We start from the raw sequence: 21,264 nt of genomic DNA on the forward strand, positions 1-21,264 counted from the left end.
AATTTAAACAGGTTGCATTTCACCCCGTCGTCCAAATCGCTGATGAAGAAATTGAACAGTGCAGGCCTGGGAGCTGAACACTCAGAAATTCTGGAAAGTGATCCTGAAATTAAAAATAACAGCAAAATTCCAATGGAATTAATCATTTGAAGGACAGGCAAACTAATTGATGCCTCATAGGGTCCCATTACCCTTAGATACAATACCTATTACAGCATTTATCAAACTTACAAATGACACCATTGGGCCATAACTCCCACTAGTAAATTTTGAGAGAGGGGTTAATTATCTTCCCTCTCATTTAAATAGTTTCCATGATCCAGCCTTTTAAAACCTCAGGTAAAAATCATTATTGTTAAATCTCTCTTTAAACAAATAGAAATTATTCTTTGTAAACTACAAATTGCTTTCCTTTTCAACAGAGAAGCAGCACAAGAGGTGGACAGTAAAATTCAGTTATTCAAGGAAAACCGCAGGAGAAAGAAAGAGAGAAAAGGGAAGAAGCGCCAGAAGAAAGGAGATGAATGCAGCCTTCCTGGACTCACATGTTTTACCCATGATAATAACCACTGGCAGACAGCACCATTCTGGAACCGTGAGAACCTTTCTTATTATCTTCACATGTAGACATTAATGAGGGTCATCCTCCCATGTGGGGAGATATAATTTCTAACTTTCACAGACATTAAGGGCATTATTTGAAAAATAAGTACTTATGTTGCTGCTACAAAATGCAGAAAGGTTGTTCAAATAAACTTATGAAGAGCTGCATTAGTAATTCTTGCTTCTGTTATCTCTTTATTATGCTGTATCACTACAAAGCCTCAGTCAAGTTCAGGGTCTGACTGTGCTAACCACTATAGAAAAATAAAGAAGACCTGTCCATCAGCTGTCACCTCTTGTAGATTAAGCGACCTAAATATCTGGGGGGACTTCTAAATACGTGGTTTTGTAATTGTAATAAGAAAAAATATATATGTTCCATTTTTTCCAAGAGCTTATGCCCATTAATTGCTTATAATTCCTTATAATAGCAGTGGTCAAATTCTGATATCTCACTTGTGTGAAAAACTGAGGTCAAGATTTTTTATTGATGCAGGTTGTAGCCATGTTGGTCTAAGGACACAGGCAGACCAGGTTCTTTGGGTAAATCCAATATCTTTTATTAGACCAACTCAAATAGTTGGAAAAATTCTTCCTAGCAAGCTTTTCAGCACAAACACCCTTCATCAGGCTGAAGAAGCATCTGCAGATGGTCTATGCTCTTCCTGGATGGAGTGGTAAAGCGGCTAGAGACCAATATATATGCAAGAAAGCCAGTCAGTTACAATGTAAATTGAAGTGATCAGTATGTGAGAGACAGGGTGGTGGGGGATGAAAGTGTCTGTAGGTAAAGGATGAGAGATGGGGCGGGGGGGCAGGAATGAGAATAACTGGTAGAAAGTGGAGGGTTTACTTGGGGAGTCCAGATTTTTTATGGTATTTTATAAGCCTTATATAAGTTTCCCCACTACCTCTCCCCTCCCAACTCCCAATGAAATCAGTTTCTGTCATTTGAAGTCAAAGCAGAATTAATCGTAGGATTTTTACTTTAGGGGGTTTAATGTATGTTTTTACCATTCATTATAGGATTTTTACCTTCTGTTTATTTCCAATCTGTGCTTTTTAAAATGTATGTGTGTTCATAGGTATGGATTATTTTTTTTTGGTTCTCTATTTTTTAATACCATTTAACTTTTTTAAAGTTAAAGAATTTTCAAGAGAATGAAGTAAATAGTGCATCAAATCAGCCCAAGATTCACCAATTGAAGAGATATTTCTTTGTCGTCTTATTCTTCTAAAATTAATTGGTTTTTTTCCCTTATTACAGTGGGCTCCTTCTGTGCTTGCACAAGCTCAAACAACAATACTTACTGGTGTTTGCGAACAGTTAATGAAACCCACAATTTTCTCTTCTGTGAGTTTGCAACTGGATTCTTGGAATATTTTGATATGAACACCGATCCTTACCAAGTAAATCTGTTTCCATGTTACCAACTGTTCAGCACTACCCTTCTGTATCTTTGCACTCCAGTTAACAAATACTTTCTTTTTCCATTGTTCTGCTTCCTCTGCCCAGCTGACAAATACAGTACATACTGTGGAAAGAGGCATTTTGAACCAGTTACATGTACAGCTAATGGAACTGAGAAGTTGTCAAGGTTACAGGCAATGCAATCCACGACCTAAAGGACTTGAATCAGGTAAAAAAGAAGAAAGAAAGAACAGATTAGTTATATTTTAGAGCTACTTTTGTTTCCCTAATTAATAAGTGGATCCATTAAGTCTTTCTTCATGAAATCCTTGCACTGCTACTAATATTACATACAGATGTATGAGAACACACTATCCAGAATAGTTTCATGGCTATAAAAAATCTTTAAGGCTTGATTATAAGTTTGTAAAGGTAACTATGGATAGGCAATACAAAGTATTGAGAAGAAAGATTATCTTGGCATTACTCTAAACAATAGTAGATGTTCAGGCAGACCGTGCTTATTAATATTAGGGGCCATCTTGTATACATTAATCCATTCTCTCTTACAGGTTTAATTATGTTTAGTATTTTGCTTTCTTATAGTATCTCTGCTGGGCAGAGAGCATATGAAGTGTTAAAGCTATTTTATGTTCTTGTTCCTGTCTGTGTGCTCAACTACATCTACATTGCAACTAAAAACTTATGTTGCAGAACTCTAATCAGTACATCCCCTCACTTTTTAAGGAGAATAAGATCTAAACTGACCTTTACAAATATTTCTGAATAAAATAATGAGCTATCTTTATATATTGATAATTTAGAATTAATTTTGGTTGACTAAAAACTTACGCTTTTTGCAGGAATATTCCCTTCTTCATGATTTGCACAATCACTTCTTTATTTTTATTTTTTTTCTGTGAAAAATTGTCTTCATTTATAATTTCTAATTGGGGGTTTTGTTTTTTGAAAATCACCCATTTTTCAGTTCTATATCCAAAGTTTTCAGGAACCCTTTGTTGGACTGCAGCTCTGTCCGTATTTAACACAGTACATTTCTTTTTAGGAATTAGATCCTGTGCATGGAAAACTACATTGTGAGTGGTTTTACAAGTTCTAAACACTAACAAAAGTTACTCTTGTATTTTCCTATATCAGGAAATAAAGATGGAGGAAGCTATGATCCACACAGGTATCCATACTTTTTTATTCTCTTCGGCAGCTTCTTTCCAAATAATTGCATGATCCAGTCCATTTCAACTAATGTCTGTATCCTGCCATGTTGCACACAGCATAGAGCTTTTGGTGCATGCATTTTCTAATAATAGTCTACATTGAACTTGGCCATTGGTTTTTAGTGCTGCCATTCTGCATTTAACTTCGCTCATTGTCACAACAAGACTTCATGAAGCTCATTTAAATTATTCCATGTCTGTGTTTCTTAAATGCTTACCTTATATTGGGACAATACAATAAAATATGCAGTAAAAGAGTACACTTTTTTGTTTAGGAAGACTACTTTTTTACATGTGAAACTAGTGTCATTAAATATGCTGTTTGGGTTGTATGTACTCTAAGCGACCAATCAAACATTCGCTGAGGTCAGTTGGAATCTTTCCCCTGACTTCAGTTGCCATTGCAGAAGGTCTCCAGTACTTGAACTGGGGGTGAGGTTATGTTTACAGTACCAACATCCATAGGGAAAACAGGGTCAGGAAAACAGTTTTCCTAAGGGACAAAGGCACTAAGAAAGGTGGTATTATAGCAGCAGTCTATTTGCCATTTAGAGTACTGTATACTACTGGAGGCTTATCTGTAGTGAATGGTCTGGTATACTCGGTTCTTCTCCCACTTTACATTAATTTTATGCCTTTGTAGCTCCATTTACTTTTCTTGGTGTTACTTTTGATATACACCAAGACTGCCCAATTAGTAGTTCATGGGCTGCATGCAGCCCACAGGAAGTTAAATCATGGCTCACAGGGCCAAAAATTTTGCAGTGCGGGACAAGCAGCAACAGCATAAACCGCCACAGCTGCCAGAACTGCCATGTCAGTGGGGCCAGCACCCAAGGGGTTAATGCCACTACTGCCCCATTACAGATGCATTTATGCCCCATATACATTAATGCCCCATTACAGATGTATGTTGAGATTCCTCACTGGGGATACCTTTCAGTGGTGACATTAACCTCACGGGTGCTGGTTGCCCTGATGTCAGATTTCTGGGTCAAGATGCCTTTCAGCAGTAGGGCTAGCAGTAGCAGCACTATCAGCATGCAGGGCTTAATGCTTCTGCCTCTTGCCTTCCCAGCAGAGTTGGATCATCTAGGCTGTGAGAAGCCCCACGGTCCAGATCTGGCCTGTCACCTGAAATATATCACCTAAAATAAGCTATATAGCCCTGATTTATATTGAATTCAGGGTGGGGGAGAAAATCGGACTCCTACAGAACACAGATGTATTACAATTTTACAGGGGGGAACAAGAGAGGGCCTTATTGTTCTCTCTCTGTATCAAACATAGTAGTTGGGTAATAATTAAAATATATTGTATTGCTTTGTAAATCTTCTACAAAGCCAATTTTCTATTTTTCCCAAAGTTGTAGTTCCATGATTGAAAGAGAAAAGAACATAAGAAGTGCCATCTTGGGTCAGACCACTGGTCTGTCTAGCACGGTATTCTGTCTCTCACATTGGCATAAATGGATGCTATAGAGGGAGAGCACTAAACTGCATAACTCTAGAATAACTCCCATATTCAGTACTCTCTCTGGCACCTACCATTGTTCATTGTTGTTTTAGAGAAGCCAGAGGAAACATCTCCAACTATTCTGTCCAATAGTCATTAAAAGATCTATCATCCATGAATTTATCTAGTCCCCTTTTTAGACTTGGCTATACTATCTGCCTCCACTACCTCCTGTGGCAATGAAGTGTCCTGTGAAACCTTTAGTTATTTCATAATTATTTGCATTTCTGGTTAAAGCCCAATAGGAGCTAGTTATTTGCTAGGAAAGTAAAATAAAATTCTTGGTTTTGGCAAGCTTTAAATTAGCCTTTTAAGTGTTTTATATGTTGATTTTCTTACAAGCATTTCTTGTTACTGCTCTTAACAACATCTAACAGAAATAGCATTTTTTTTTATTGTAGGAGTGTATGACATTATATGGGACAAACATCATTAAAATATATCTCATCACAGAGTTTAATGAAAAAATAATTTTAATCACTGATAGTGAGACATTTAAATATTATTTTATTGTTAAATATAATGGTATAGTATAACTAAAACAATGCTACTCAGTGAAGTAGAAGTGAGATTTCCCAACTACTTTGTGGGTCCTGAAGTTTCCCAAAGTTCAAGCGTGTTTGAGTTCGAAGTTTTGGTTTACACTTCTCCCTATGAGAATGTGACATTTGTCAAAGAAACTGTAACTGTCTTAGTAAACTTTGAAAGAAACATCCAAGAGGAACTGATCATATATTTACCAAATCTTCACAGGAATTAAGCAGATTTAAAAAAGAGGTAGCTCCATGCTGCTAAGTCACTTAAGATAGTCCTTAGACTTATAAAGTCCTGTTTAATAATCCAGCTTGGATGTGTTGGTGTTTTAAACATTCTTTAGTTTTTTAATTCAGTACAGAGCTAAATGTGCTTATTTTCAGCCAGTGCAACCTGCACTGGGGCTGTAAGCTTCTGTGTCAGTTAAGTTTGCATAACACTTGTGGAAAGAATGAAGGAATACAGGTCAATTTCTAGCTGTGGATGTGCTCAGGAAGCACCCTTAGGGGATCTTCATATCATGTGCCCAAAGGAAGGGCAGAACTTCACTTGATAAGTAGCTTCTCAATTAGCATGAGCTATGCCTACAGGCTGAGACTATCAGAGCTGCCTAAGGAACTCTGATGTACATTTTTCTTTATTCGTAAGGGGAAAAGGGTTCCAGATCCTTAAGGAAACTTTGAGAAAACTGAGCTACAAATTGTCATGGGACTTTCATGGTATAATGCTAAATGCAGAGAGAAGCTCAAGTAATGCGCAAGTAAAGCATCCAAAGTTGTGTGTGCTTGTTTGTGAAGCTTTGGCAGCCAGTTTTCTACATTGGGGCCTGATGGCTCTGATAATAGTGAGAAATTCTGGGAAAGTAATACCTCTATGTTATACAAATGCTTTCCTTCCTCGTGCTTATGTAAGGTTTTTTTTTTTATTCCCAGGGAAACATTTTTCTTTCTTTTCCCTCTTCACTTTAATTTCCTCATATGAAACCAAGCTTGTTCAGTTGTGAAATAGAGTTGGGTTGTGAAATAACTCATTCAACCAATCACTTGATAATCAGTTGTGCGAAACTAGCATTGTTTATTATTGTTTAAACTTGTGTGGAAGCTTCTTTGCACTTATATTAAAAAACAAAACAAATCCTTCCTGGATCACTTTAAAACGATACATTCCAAATTCATCATGGCCCTGAAATGAGAATTTGTTGGGAATGTGGAATATCATTATGTCCGTTTATTTCTCTATATAGTGCTAAGAACAGAAAATGGTTTGGAGGTTAAATCACTGATAAAATTACAGATATGCTACTTGAATTGCATAGAAAAAATGAATATTGTATCATCTGTACTTCATTTGATACATGGGAGAGTTATATGAGTAGCATTCATTAATGGTACCTCCCTTCTATTATCCTCTCCATGCCCCTCCCCCCTAAAAAAATATTTAAAAAAAAAATACCCCAAAACACATCATTAGAATGTTAATGGGAAAATAGCCCTCTCTGGGTGACATTTTTAGACATACATGATGTTGGTGAGTGTTTTGCCATTGGATTTTTCTTATCCTTTTTCACAAAATTCCAAGAAGGACATATGTAACTGATAGGCCGATATTCTTATAAGCTTGCCATGTAATAAATTAGCAAAAACTAAGTGAACTCAAACCACAACAAACAGAGGTAGTGCTGGTGTAGGTTCTGTAGCTGAGTAAACAGAGTTTAAGGTTGGCCATGTGGTCTGTGAAGCTGTAAGAAGTATCCAAAAAGCTGATGTATGGATTGCACCAGGACTTGCATTCAAAGACCTGTCCACTGGATGGGAAAACCCCCAGCTACAGGCAGCACTGGTGGTCTCTCCCGTCCCATGTAATCCAGCAAGCCATACATGATGTCCCCTACACAATAGAACATAACTATAACAGGTGAGGACAGGAGGGACCAGAAAAAGAGATGGAGACATACCAAATGGCAGGTGTAAGGGAGAGTTCCTCTCCGAGGTTGGGAGGAGGCATGGGAAAGGTAGAACCACAGGATCAGGTATGAGGTTGCTTGAAGGGATGGGTGTAAATGAAGGGGATGTTTTGAGGAAACCTCCTTTCCTAGGTGGAAGGTTCATGGTGGTCCCTGAGAAATGTCAGGGTCAGCAGTTGGTCCTAGCTGTTCTGTTGGTCCCAGCTGTTTGGGGGTCATTTGATTAAGCCAGTGGTGCCCACCCTTCTAGTTCTGTGGGCTGGATGAGTGATGTAGGCCCAGTCAGCAGGCCAGATCCAACACAGGGTTGGCCTGTGGGTGCAATTTAGCATGCCAATCTAACCCTACATACCCAGATCTGGCCATGCACTGGTTCAACCTCATTCACCTGGATCCAGCCGTTCACCGACATGATCTGGCATGCAGGGTCGCATTATCTGGCTTGCAGGCCTGCTCGCCACCGACGTGGAAAGTTGGTAGGAGGAAAGCAGCAATTAATGCTGTCGCTGCTGTTCCGCAGTTTCCAGGCCTGCAAGAGCCATGTGCACTGGATGACATGGCTACACAAGCCAGATCTTGCCCACAGGCTGGGGGGTGAGCACCTCTGGGTTAAACTATATAGGGAGAGAGAAAAGACTGAGTTACAAAGTTGGTATCGGTGGATGGGTGTTTTTTAAGTGCTTGTGCTCTAGGAATGAAATTCATTCTTCCAGCACAAAGTTTAGTTTCTGGAGTTTAGTCTGAATCATTTTATAGGAAATAAGGGGAATATACTTCCCTGTGCTGGTGGGCATAGTGGCTACTGCCACACTGTTATGTTGGTATGGGGTGTTCCAATTAGCAAAGAACCAGAGTATGACCTATAAGCCTCCCTGACTTATCAAGCATACTTAAGAGCTTCAGACTGCAATTACCTGAGGGAAACAAAGCAAAATAATTAAAATATGGAGGAACATACTGTGTACTTGGCCACAAAATAATTAAAATTTATGTCATAACTTTCCTAAAAACATTAATTCACCATTGACTGTTTTTCCTGTTGAAATCTTATTTTTCCCACAGTAAAGATGGTAACTACCGTGACGTACTCTGAACTATTCACTGCCGTAAAACTTTTGGATGTTTTTCTTTAACTCTTCATTCCTCTACACAGGATTTAATGGAAAAGCATTGCAGTTTTTCCTTAACAAAATAGTCCTTTAATTGATTTGATAGCAATTCTGCCCACAATAAGGGAAGCGACAGGTAAAGAGAAGAGAAACAGCCCGGAAATCCCCTCACCCTCACCCTGACTCCTGCCAGACCTTAGATTGGAGCTGAAATGTGGTTCCTCTGTTCCTAAAGAGGATCAGTGCAAACATTTTAGAATGGGAGTAAGGTACAAGGATTTCTAACTTACTAGAACACCCAATATATTTCCTTCAACGAACGAAACTTGCCCACTCTTTGCAGATTTCAGCTTCTGGCCCTCATTGATTGTAACATAGCAGGAAAATGTGTTCGGTATCAGTAGTTCCTGTGTTAAAAATGGAGCTGTACTTATTATGTATTTGAGATAAATTTCTTGAATTAACTTTGACAGCCAGTGGTCTTTCTTATGAAGCAAACTTTAAACTACCTTCACAATGTTAGCTATTTTAGATTGAGTAAATATTCTAGGGACTTTGATCACATCTAGAATCTTTCAGAGATTTCCTTAAGGTTTCATTTCTTTTTTTTCTGAATGTGCTAAAATAAAATCCATCTGAATTACACTCATATGTATGCTTCTTTCAGGCAAGCTTTTCATGGGTGTCAGTGCTATCCTGTACCCTCATATTACTGGATAAATCAGTTTTCTATCTTGTAAATTGAAAGAAGAGAATATGCAATACCCCCCAACCCATCCCCAAACTAAGAAGTTGTGGTTCTGAATTTGAACATTGAGTTCTTTTCCTAAATTGATCTATCAATTGAGAACTTCCTAGATCAAACTAAGGTCCTATAATTAAATTAGTCCTGAGGGGGTTTTTATTTTTATGAAGCTGTTTCATCTGTGAACTCCTATAAGCAGAAGTGTGCATTTATGTAATAGGAGTAGTAATACAACACAAAATCTTCTCTAACAGCCACTGCTTAAAAAACAACAACCCTTGAGATATGTGAAGAATGCAAACAGCCTAAACACCAGATTATGCAGTGGATCCTACTGGCTTCATGGGAGCACTGCTCACTGGAAGCTTGGAGAATTGGGCCTACATATATACCCATTTGTTTCCTCCATAGTGCAGTGAGAATAATTGTGTAAAAGAATGTGTGACAATTGTGAAAAGCTAATTGGTTGTTTATTTGAACAATTTTTCTCTGTATTTGTAATGTCAGGACTGCAGGCACATCATTTTGTTTTGGTCAGAGTGTTCTTGTTAACCCACGCAATTCCATTGACTTGACTCTGGTTATGTAGAAATAGAGAAGGCAGAATTTGTATGTTCAGCTCAGCAGGAGTCATGTACATGTCTACCAGTATTTGGCCTTTCTATGCAAGTTAGTAAGATGTGAAAAACGTGGCGAGTATTAACCAATAACTATGTACCTTGTTAATGGCTAGTGCATTTCAGCACGCTTGAACAGCAAGGAAAGGCATGTGGAAGCTCCATGCTTTCCTTATTTGGTGATCACCATTAGACTTTATTTATTTCTTTTAACAGAGGAGAATTATGGGATGGATGGGAAGGTTAACCTGCCAAATTTCACTGAGGACGTCAACTGGCAAGGACTGGAAGATTTGTACAGTGTGAATGAAAGTTTATATGAATACAAATACAACTATAGACTTAGTCTGGAGGACTGGACTAATTACTTGAAGGATATAGATAGAATGTTTGCACTGCTGAACAGTTATGATGAGCAAAATAAAACAGACAAGAATAAAACCGCTCAAAACAGTGGTTACCTGGACAAGTCGCCTACACGATGTACCTTGCTGGAAATGACCTCTGCTGAGTCAGACGAGGAATCAAGTGGTCTGACTGCAGAAGAGTTACGGCCTGTTGTGCTAACTGACTTTGAAGCCCTATCTTTGAGCGCAGTCATTTTAAGTCAAGAGAGGAAACTTGAATTAAATAATGATATCCCTGACAAAAGTCATTTGAATGCAACACACTGGAGAAATAATCAAGCTGAAAAATGGATGGAAGGTAAAGAATCAGACAATTTTGAAATAGATTTCAGTGGAAATGATCTGATGGAGCTGGAGTCCAGACATAGTTTCATTTTACAGCCCATTAGCATGCTTCAAAAAGACTCACCTGAGGACGGTGGTGGCCCTATGGAAGAAGTTTTTGAAGAGCAGATCTATTTTCCTATGAGGTCTGGTGAAGCCATTGTACACCAGGCTATAAGTGTATCCATCAGGGATCCTTCTATCAGGTCTCAGAAAATGGAAACTACATTGGAAAATATAGAACCTAATTTTTCAGGGGAGACATCGCAAATTGTAAATGTAGAAGGCAGTGCCTCATCTGCACTCTCCCTAGATTAGATCAAATTATGAACCATATGAAGTTCTCTTTTTTTTTAATGGCAAATTAATAAAGGTAATCATGACAACTTACATTCCATGTTTATTGTAGATACATTTTGCAGCTAAAGTGAGCCCAACTGTGTGTGTGTGTGTGTGTGTGTGTATGCGCGCGCGCACATGCGCGAGTGCCTGTGTGTGTGCATGTGTATTTCTTATATACATACACACGTGCACTTTCACACTAGCTTTTCAAAACTGGGAAAATAGATTTCCACAGTGTTAAAAGAAGACACAGTATTAAGTTTATAGTGCAGTGATGTATACATTTTGTAAGCTAACCATGATTTTCTTAAACAAGAATCATGTCTTTCTTTCTGAAACATCCCACCATAAATGATTGTCTCACTTCACTCAAGCTGTCTGCATAATGTATTTTTGATAAATTATTTTTAACCACTGGAATTTCTTAATGTCACACTTTTGAGTAAAATGATATTGCACTTTTATAATCTGTATGCCATACCATTTATTAATCTGATACTTTCCATGTTCTTAGTTAGCTCATTGTCTGGTGTAATTGAGACATACTACATTACCAGGAAAAAGTTATTCAGTGTGGATTGTGAAAAAAAACTGATTATTTTAACAGAAAAATATTGCATGTTTTGTTACTTTGATTTACTGAAATTTACTCTCAGAAAGGTATGGCTAATCAATGTTTTGAGTAGGAGGATTTATTTTCAACTTGGCTTATTTTCCCCTATGTTGGTCTTATCAGTGCTGAAAATCCCTGAATGTTCTAATTTTTTTTTGCTGATTTCTTCAAGTTTTACATGAGTAGAATATGTTTTTCACCCTATTAGATTTGTTAGTCTGCACAGTATCTTTTTTTCTGAAAATATTATCTTTTTAAATTTTTTAAAAACAGGCATTAAAGGGAATTGTAAAATCATATTAGATTGATATATTTTGATACAGGGGTCAGAACAGTAGTCTGGAGTCTGTTGTTCTTATAATGTGTTATAAAGCTTTTTTGGACTTTACCAAACATTTAATTTTAGAAAACATATTTCAGAATTGACTTTGAAAATGAGTTACTGTTGGAAATTTAACATCCTCTTAGGGTTTTTTTTTTAACATAATTAGCAAAAATAAAAATAAAAAAGGATTACCTCACATGCACACAATTACACCATGTCCAATTCACAAAGTTTCTCATCTATTACATGTAATAGGCGTAATGGGTGCTTCTTTTAGTCTATTGCAAGCATCATGGGATTAAGTTTATATTCTTTTGCTTTTGTCTAAGCTGACCTTTTAAAAATTCTTTTAGTAGGATTTTAATAATTTTAAAAAGCAACCTTTATGATGGACTCTGTAAATATGTTAATTAACTAGCTGTTTATCTGTTGTATGTGTCATGGGCTGAATGACAGAACAAACGTATTTATGGTCATGAATGATGCTATTTGTAAATAGAATTCAAGTTACTAGGACACAAACTGTGTTTTTAAATCTTGTATAATATTTCTGTGATACTTTTATAGAACAATTCTGACTTCAGGAAAGTCTAGAAGCAATATTTCTTGAAATAAAAGGTGTTTTACTTTACCTGCTTCAGAGAGAGGATCATCATCCAGTTTTTATAGTAAATTTAAATGTTAAAATAATTTTAGTTTAATTTTTTTTATGGTTTTAATCTAATCACAATTAGACAATTGGTAATAAACCTACATAATACTTTGTACAAGGAAACTGCTACTTAAAACCATTCCTCATGGTTATGAATAATGTATTCCTTGCTTAGTAAATATTGCAGATAATTTAGTTCCCAATCCATCAAACCATTACTTCCATTGTAAGCAAATGAGGCAACCTGCATGTTTAATCCACTGGTCTGAGCTCAAGGCAATAACCATCTGTTCCCTTTCTATGGATGAATGGACTGGGACCTTTAAAGCAGAGTCAGAAGCACAGGATGTAGGGCTGATATTCCTGCTCCTAGCCTAGTCTTTATAGCACTTGCTCAAGAAGTACAATTGAATTGTTTTCCCTCTCAAGTCAAACCCACAATTCTTGCCTCCCAGAAGAGCACCTTACATATGGGCTATAGGCTGGGTATGGGGAAGTCTACACTTGTATTGCAGCTAGGACTCTCTTCAGAAAAGAAAGATGTGTAGCAGGCTCACCTTTCAGAGCTTGGGTTGAGTCCCAGGCTTGAGATCCTGCTGTTTTGATTGGTGGAGCCCATCCACCAATCAGGAGGCAGCAGGAAAATAAAGCAGCCAAGCTCCCCTGGACCTGATTGAAGACTATAAACTGTCAGGTCTGGAAAACTTCAGGAGTGAGCCTGCTACAGATGTATTAAATTGGACCACAAAGAATGCACCGTTGAGCATAACTGCGTAGCCTAGTGGTCGGGGTTCAGCAGGAAGAGTGAGAAATGTGGATTCTTGTCCTTACACCCATTAGAAAAAACCATTGGATAGTATACAGAAGCAGACTTAGGAGTGTGGATCAGATGCCATGCTGCCTCTCTTCCAGGTGAGTATCCTATTTCTGTGGCCACACACATCTTGAATTCTTTCTGGACCAAACTGGGAGACCAAATAAATATGAACGCTACCTGTGCATTTGATGTCATTTTGACTCCTAGTTATTCACAGCCAGCTTTTTAAACACTTCACCTTTCTTAAATACCCAGGTTGGGGGGGGGGGGGGGGCTACAGTCCTCCAGCCACATCAGTATACAGGGGCTGAGAATTTGGGTTCCAAACTCTTTAAGAGAACATAGACCTCCAGTTCTATGCTGGCATAATTTCACTGAAAGCAGTGGAGTCATACCTAGAACCTGCACTCCGACTTTAGTTTTGTGTTTAGGATACTTTCATGGGGGTAGAAATAGACAGAAGGCAGTAGAGAGGCTTGAACCTTCTCCCACTTCTGACGAATGATCCATGAAGGGGGTCCCACAGCACCATAGCACTGCCTCTTCCTCTGGTGTTTAAAAAAAAGCAGTCACTACTTCATTGTATATAGGACCCTATACCAGGGGGACATGTCAGATAAACTCTGAGTGCCTAGTGTTTCAGGCCCTGCAGGCATTTAGGCAGAGGAAAGACTATTTTCTCTGTTTCAGTAGGGTTGAGGTGTGAACTAGGAGCTGATCTGGTCAGTCCTGTTAAAATCCAGATGCTGCTACATATGTTTAGGAGTAAGGCTTCCAAGCCTGGCAGGTAGAGGCATCTAGGCAGTTGCAATGCTTCCAGGGTTAGATGTGGTTTTCAGGATTGCAAGTTTAGTTAATTTTCTTCCTATCAGCCAGTAGATGTCACTGTAGCACAATAACTTCCCATTCCAGAAAGGTGAGCACACCATGCAGCAGCAGTCTCAAGCCCTGCCAAGGCCATTCCCCCTATTGATTTTTAAAGTAACAACTGCACCCTTGATAATGCCATGTACCAGAAATCTGATTAGAGCTTGAATTACAGCAAATGCAGTGTTTATTCTATAGCTGATATCTTGCTTCGTAATAACAGATCTTTGAGGTGAAACTACAGAAGTCTTGTTTTGGAGATGAAAACAGACAATTGCCTCCATACTTTTCTGCTGGCTTCATGCAATTACAGCTAATGTTATTTGTTTAATTTGTCCACATAAGCCTCAGTCTGTACAGCAGGTTGAGGACCTGGTTCTCATATCCTTATTAAAGTTCAGCTATCCCATGGACATGTGCTCATCAGCTCTCGGTTAATTTTGGTCATTTTGCATTTGTATTACAATTAGAAATGGATCCAAGAGAGGTGAAGAGGGTGCACTTGCATTTCTCCCCTCCCACTTCAGTAGTGTGGCTCATGCACACTGAGCTTAGGAGGTGGGGTTGCTGCACACCTTGCCCACCTCCCCACCCCCCAAATCACCCAAACATTACACTACACAGGAGTCTTAGCATCACCAATGCAATATTTAACACTGGTCAAAGTTGGTCCAGTACAACTGGTCAATAGTTGTCCATTTTGCTTCAATTTCAGTGTGATCAGGATCTAGCTGAGTGAACACCCACTAAATCCAATGGAAGGATTTTTATTAATTTCAATGGACTTTGCGCAGAGCCTTACTTCAAACCAAATCCTCCACCTTCTGGAACAGAGTGCTGCACTCCAGCACTCACAGACTGAAGGGTTTTGTGCAGGGTTTTTGGGGTCATAAATAAAAGACACAGGATATGCTATTTTTATTTTCACATACCAAGTATTAAAGGCTTTGCTTGTAAACTCATGTTTACAATAGATGTTGACAGTAGCTTCCATTACACATAGTGTGTGATACATCTTTCAAATTACTCTTAAGCTTTGCAGAGAAATAAATACAATTAAAAATCCTCACAAAAGGAACCTAAAAGTCTGAAAAAATGCATTCAACTTGTCTTTTTCACCATAAGCAACCCACCTGTGCGCTCATACTCTCACATACCCACCAAAAATTACCTAAGCCCAGTTTATTCAATATAATTTTTTTTAGCTAAACAGTTGTAGATAGTGTAACCATTCCATGCTCCTAAGCTATGGCTCAGACTCTTGCTGTTTATAGTTAATCTTTTTGTTAGAAATATGCATTGTGGATTATTTCCTATTGAAGTCAGTGGCAAAACTCCCATTTAATTCAAAGGGGACAGGTACAAGTTTTAATGAGAAATGCCTTGAAAAAAACCTTAGTAATGATTTCCCATTACATTCATATACTGAAACTGAAATTCACTGTCCATTAACTTTTTCCTCCGATGGCATGTCCTATCGATCTCACTTGCACAATCTAGCGTGTGTCATGTATACTGAACTACTTCCATTCAGTCCACAGACTCCAATTCAAAAAAAGGCGTTATGTTTCCAAATGCAAAAACCTAAGGGCTAAATCCTCTCTCCCTAGCAGCAAAAGCCTTGGTTGAATTTGGCCTGTGTTACCAATGGGATACGAGTTTGGCCTATTATTATTCCTCCAGAAATGTCAAGCCAAACTTAAAAACCTTAACATAAAATTCTCATCAACTGCAGTAGGAATTTTGTAGAAGCAGCCCCATAGTTTGCCCAGTGTTTTGTTTGGTTTTAGTTCCTATCAAATTAATTGTCAACATTTATCTAGCAGTACTGTTAAGAAAACATCTTACGAAAATTATTAAGTCATATAATGCTGCAGTTAACAGCCGATTCATCCATTAGTACCTTGGCTGTTAATACTCAACTAAGTCCTGTGGTGTTTCTACAAGCAACTTCTCACCAGTTGACTAAGAGAGGACTTGTAGTATTTGACCCTGGGGTAAATATGAACACTTCACTTACAGAAATATTTCCATCTTCAAATTTCAGTGCCCAGGCAGTTATATCACTGAAGTGTTTAGAATACATTAGATACATTCCTGTCATCAAGCATCAAAAATACTTCTGTACTCACTGGCACCACTGTATTGTTTAGTCATCTGCATGTCCAAAATCGATCAAGGTTACAAAATACATTTTCTTCCTTGAAGTGAAAAATATTTTGGACACTGCTTCTTACAGACATCCTTCAATATGCAAGCTTTTACCTAGCTCCTGAACAAAACATTGTGACTGGATATCTTGTGACAATTGCTTTGAGATGAAAGCAATTGATATGACACAATGATTGATAATACAAGAGTTTTAGAAACAGAAAAGAGCCTGAACTAAAGAGTTCAAATGTAACAACCCCAAATTTGAAGAAAGTGTGGATTCAGGTTGAACATTGGAAGTTAGGCTCATCTGCATTTATAAGCTACATGAACAATTATCTATTGACTTACAACTTCAGAAACAGGCAGTTGTAGGTTTGTACAGTATTATGTTTCATATTAGTGGCTACAGTTCTGTTAAAGAGACTGCACTGCATGTGTATGATATATGTAGTGCAAGTGGGTATATTTAACCTTTAAAAACCTGTGTGATAGATAAAGCTCTAATCTTGTGCGGAAGAATGAAGCTAATATCCTGAAGTGGCTGTCTAACTCTTAAGTACTTTAAAGGGAACAATGTTTAACAATTCAGGCCATATATAGAAGTACCTGAAGGGTACCTATAAACATTATTGGTTTATTCTTCAAATTTGCAAATGCCCTTCCAAGTTCTATTGATGCAGGCACCTAAACTGCATTCTTAGTGGGAGTCCTGATTGACTATCAATATCTACCATGGATTCATCACTTACATTGCTGGTGAAGAAACAAAACAGCATAAAGAACGTAGTATGTCTTTCCCAGACTCTATTAAAATAGGTGTTATGGAAAAATGGACACGGACAAACACGATAGGGAAATATTTGTTGTCATTCTACACAGAAGTATTACAAACTGGAGAGTAAATAGAAAACAAACTCTAATATGCATTTAATGTCATTTTGACTCCCATTTATTCACAACCAGTTCTTAAACACTTCAGCTTTCTTAGATTTTCAGCTTTTGGCATCCAGTCCAATGATCTTCAGTCCCAGCATCCTACTGTTGCTGAGAAGCTGGCCCCAGTACTCTATGAGAAGACACCTTGAACCAGCATCACCACTGTTGTTAGTGGGGCAAGACTGAAAGCAGTGGAGTTGCAGAAGGAACCTGCAGCAAGGCAGTGATGAATCAAGCCCTGAACCTGTAAGCAGCACTGCCCCCTTGTACGAGCTGCTGAATCCCATCTGTGCTCACTGACATCAGTTGGAGCAAAGGGAACTCTGTATCTTGTTTGATTAGAGACTGGAACTTTTGTAATATTTAGGACCAAATTCTGCTTAAGACCTGGTCCTATAACTTTATAGGACCTAGCCGTATATAATTAAATCAATAGTTTCATGGCCTGTAAGGTCAGAAGGGAGCCATTACGCTTATCTAGGTTGGCCTCATATGTAATGTATACAGTTTCAAACTGGAATAGTTTTGAGTTGGCTAAGATCTATTTTTTAGAAACACATCTATACTTGCTTTAAAGAAGTCAAGTAACAAAGAATCTACCATATACATCAGTAAGTTGCTTAATACCCTCATTGTTAAAATTGTCTTATTTCTAGTCCAAACTAGCATATAGCCACCTACAAAATTTAGCATGACCATATTGATATCTACTTACTGATAACACATTTTTGAGTTATGGATTATGCTTGCAAATGAAACGCGTGCCTTAATACTGAATACATAACAAGCCTTTGAGAATTTTTCCTGCATTCATCCTCTGTTGTTCTTCTTACAAACAATCATTCAATGAAAGAAAAAATCTTGACATGGAAATTTCTCTGTGCAGAAAGGAACTCCATTCAATACTCTAATGGGTTTGATTTAGCACTAAGTATGCATACAACTTGAAGCAAATTAATCATGTGTAAGTTGTGCACACACTTAAAAGTATTTTATCTGATCAGAGCCATATTGTATAAGTGCGTAATACTGTGGATTGTACATATATTTGAAGAAAATCAATCTCATTTTTTTTTAAACACTATGAACAAATATTTATAATTCCAAACTATTTTAAATACCTACTAGAAAATATCAACCTAGTTCATTTATATTGTATTAACCTTAAGAAATGTGCAGTTTAGAGTTTGCAGTTTTTAAAATATCGACTAGGGTACAAAGCTGGCCTAAAAGGACATGTGAAAAGGTTAATTTTTGAAAACTTCCAATTGATTATAAGAATAGCACTGGTCTGGTCCTTTGCTTGATGCATGTGCTGTAGCTATTGCATCTGCTCAGTGGGTGAAAAGTACTACCCAATCAGATAGCATTAATATATATCCAGTCTCTCAGGAGTAAATAAGACCATAAAGGGCATGTTTACATGTTACTGTATGGCAACGCTGCTATGGTGCTGTGCTTTAGTACTTCCTTTTAGAAGTACTAAAGCGCAGCGCACTAGGGCAGTTACTGTGCCATGCATGCAGCGCATGGTTAAATTGCACTGCTACTTCGCTGTAGTGGTGCACTATACTGGGGGAGCATGCCGCTATGGCAACGTAACTAGCAATCCCACAGAGACCCATGCAATCACTATGTCACCACAGCACTGTAAGGTAATGTACTGTGTCATTATGTTGCCATAGGGCAACATGTAGATGAGCCCAAAATGTAAGGGAGTAGAGAACCAGGTCTGCATCTGTAAATATGGAGGACCCTATCTTGTAGTCTTTGAACCCAGTGCCAACACTTTCATAATAGACCCCAAAGGGTAAAGAATCACACTTATAGATTCTAACTATCCTCTTTCTCATTTCTGTTTCCATTTTGCTTGTCTTTTTCTTTTGAAGGAAACAAACTATATGGATGTCCAGTCTGCTAATTTCAGACATTAGGTTTGATTTTTCCTTCCATGTACTGCAACGTAAATCAGAAGCAACTCCATGGATGTCAGTGGAGATAAGCTAGCGTGAGAAAAGAATTGCAGCTTCTCTATGATGGCATTTCAGAATTCCAGCTAGCTTCCCGTGCCACTGACTGATGCCATTCCTTGCAGACTAATATTACAGGAGAACAGGACCTAGCTTTCTGCTGATTGTGATAGCTTCTGTTCAAGGCAAAGTCACTTCTACCTCATCTGGAAAGTCCTTTTTTTTTTTTTTTTTTTTTATTACAACCTGCCACCTGTTCAGCTATGCCTTTGTTGACTCCACATTAAACTATTTTAGCTCATTCTGAATATAGCTTCCCTTCACTAGATTAAAGTATGGTAAAATGAATACAAAGTTGGTTGGATCATGTAGAGATCAATGTCTCAATGTCCAGTTGGAATGAGGGATGAAATATAGGGATTCCCTAGGGATGCATCCTAGGTCCAGTTTAATATTTCAATTAATGATTTGGAAGAAGGCATTGAGTAAACAATTAGCAAACTACACCAAGTTGGGTTGAGTTGCAGACACTGGAGAGTAGGGCTATGATTCAGAATGTTCTTGATAAAACTAAAGAAATGGTCTTAAAAATAATCAAATTAATTTCAGTAAGGTCAAGGGCAAACTCCTGCACTTAAGAAAGAACAATTCCATGCACAAATACAGACTGGGGAATGATTGGCCAGGTGCGGTACTAGAGAAAGAGTTATTACAGCAGACCAAAAGTAGAACATGAGATAAGTATGCTATTGTTGCGAAAAAGGCCAATAACAGGAGTATCTTTTGCAAATCAAAGAAAGTGATCTTTCCCCTCTACTCAAAACTGGTGGAGCATCCAATTCTGGGTCCCACACTTCAAGAAAGATACAGACAAATTGGAAAGAGTAATGAAAATGATTACAGGCCTGGGATACATGACTTGCAAAGAAAAGCCACAAAAACTAGAAAGCCACAAAAATTAGGATTTTAACCTGAAGAAGATAAGATTGAGAGGGGCATTTGAAAACAGTCTTCAGATACTTTAAGAGTGGTTATAAATAGAGACCTACAGAAATCGAGGCAGACAGGTGATCACATTTTCATAGTTTTTTTTGCAGTAATGCCCCTCCACATCGTTGATTGGCCATGGAAGCTGCCATTCATGTGGTTCTGCCCCTCACCGCTGATTGGCTGATTGGCATGGTCACACAACAGGGAACTCTCTCAGCCAATAAGCAATGGAAGGAGGAGGGGGTGGCTGTCATCTTGACTCCCTTTCTCTGTGCTGGCAGCCAGCATTTTATTTTCTGTAAGGTTTTTTTTTTCCTGTCAATTCTGCCTCGAATTACAGGTAACACTGCTTTTTGCATAAACCACCTCAAACCACAGTTTCTGCAAAAAATGTGAAATTGTGATTTCAGAAGGTCCCTAGTTAAAAAGAACTAGGGCCCCATGGAGCAGAACTAGGAGCAATGATCTTAAATTTCAGCAGGGGAAATTTAGGTTGGAGATTAGGAAGAATGAACCTCTTGCTCTGAGGTTGATTAAGCATTGGAACAGGCTACCCTGAGAGGTTGTTGAATCCCCATCCTTAGAAGTTTTTAAGAGTAGATTAAACAGACACTTAACTGGGATGGTTTAGTCACTACATTAAGCAGTACTTCTGAACCTACTTTTCTATGTTTCTGTCTTTAAGAGCTAGTTAAATTTTTCAAGGGAACAGGGCTTTTGTTTCAGAGAATGTTGATTAAATAAAACTTAAATGTGGAAATACATTATTGTTATCTTAATATTTTATAAAATATTATTGAAACATTTTAAATTTATACAAAAATAATTCATCATTGTGGAGATGATAAAAGTTAGAAAAGCTGAAAAGAAGTACTTCAATAAGGTGGTTTCAGTTTTTCTATAATAATTTTTCTGGCAATTTTGTTTTACAAGGTACTTAAAATTTTTCTTCTGAAATTCATTACAATTTGAAGGGTCAGAAATGCTCATGGAGCACAAACGCTCAGTTTCAACAAGCTTTAGTTTCCTTGGAATTAATCCAAAAGCTTCAATAGTTGAAGGATGTGTCTGCCTGTTCACTCATTGAGGAGGGAATGAGAGATTCACTCTGTAATTTACATTTGCTGCTGCAATA

The 21,264-nt window shown here is 37.9% G+C and overlaps 1 protein-coding gene across 2 annotated transcripts in view; it reads left to right on the plus strand.

Annotated features, from left to right (window-relative positions):
• Positions 1-12,379, plus strand: part of SULF1 (sulfatase 1) — a 170,511-nt gene extending 158,132 nt beyond the window's left edge. The window contains exons 19-23 of one of the 2 annotated variants that reach the window (XM_019549006.1): positions 423-595; positions 1,871-2,013; positions 2,120-2,243; positions 3,173-3,206; positions 9,949-10,081. In XM_019549006.1, coding sequence (XP_019404551.1) covers positions 423-595; positions 1,871-2,013; positions 2,120-2,243; positions 3,173-3,206; positions 9,949-9,979 — 505 coding nt within the window. In that variant the 3' untranslated portion in view covers positions 9,980-10,081. Of the gene's footprint in view, positions 1-422; positions 596-1,870; positions 2,014-2,119; positions 2,244-3,172; positions 3,207-9,948 lie in introns of both variants that reach the window. The other variant, XM_019548996.1, reaches the window with a different exon arrangement.
• The last annotated feature ends 8,885 nt before the right edge of the window (positions 12,380-21,264 follow it).

Source organism: Crocodylus porosus, unplaced genomic scaffold, assembly GCF_001723895.1.
Source record: "Crocodylus porosus isolate Cpor-Errol unplaced genomic scaffold, CroPor_comp1, whole genome shotgun sequence".
Classification (NCBI taxonomy): domain Eukaryota; kingdom Metazoa; phylum Chordata; order Crocodylia; family Crocodylidae; genus Crocodylus; species Crocodylus porosus.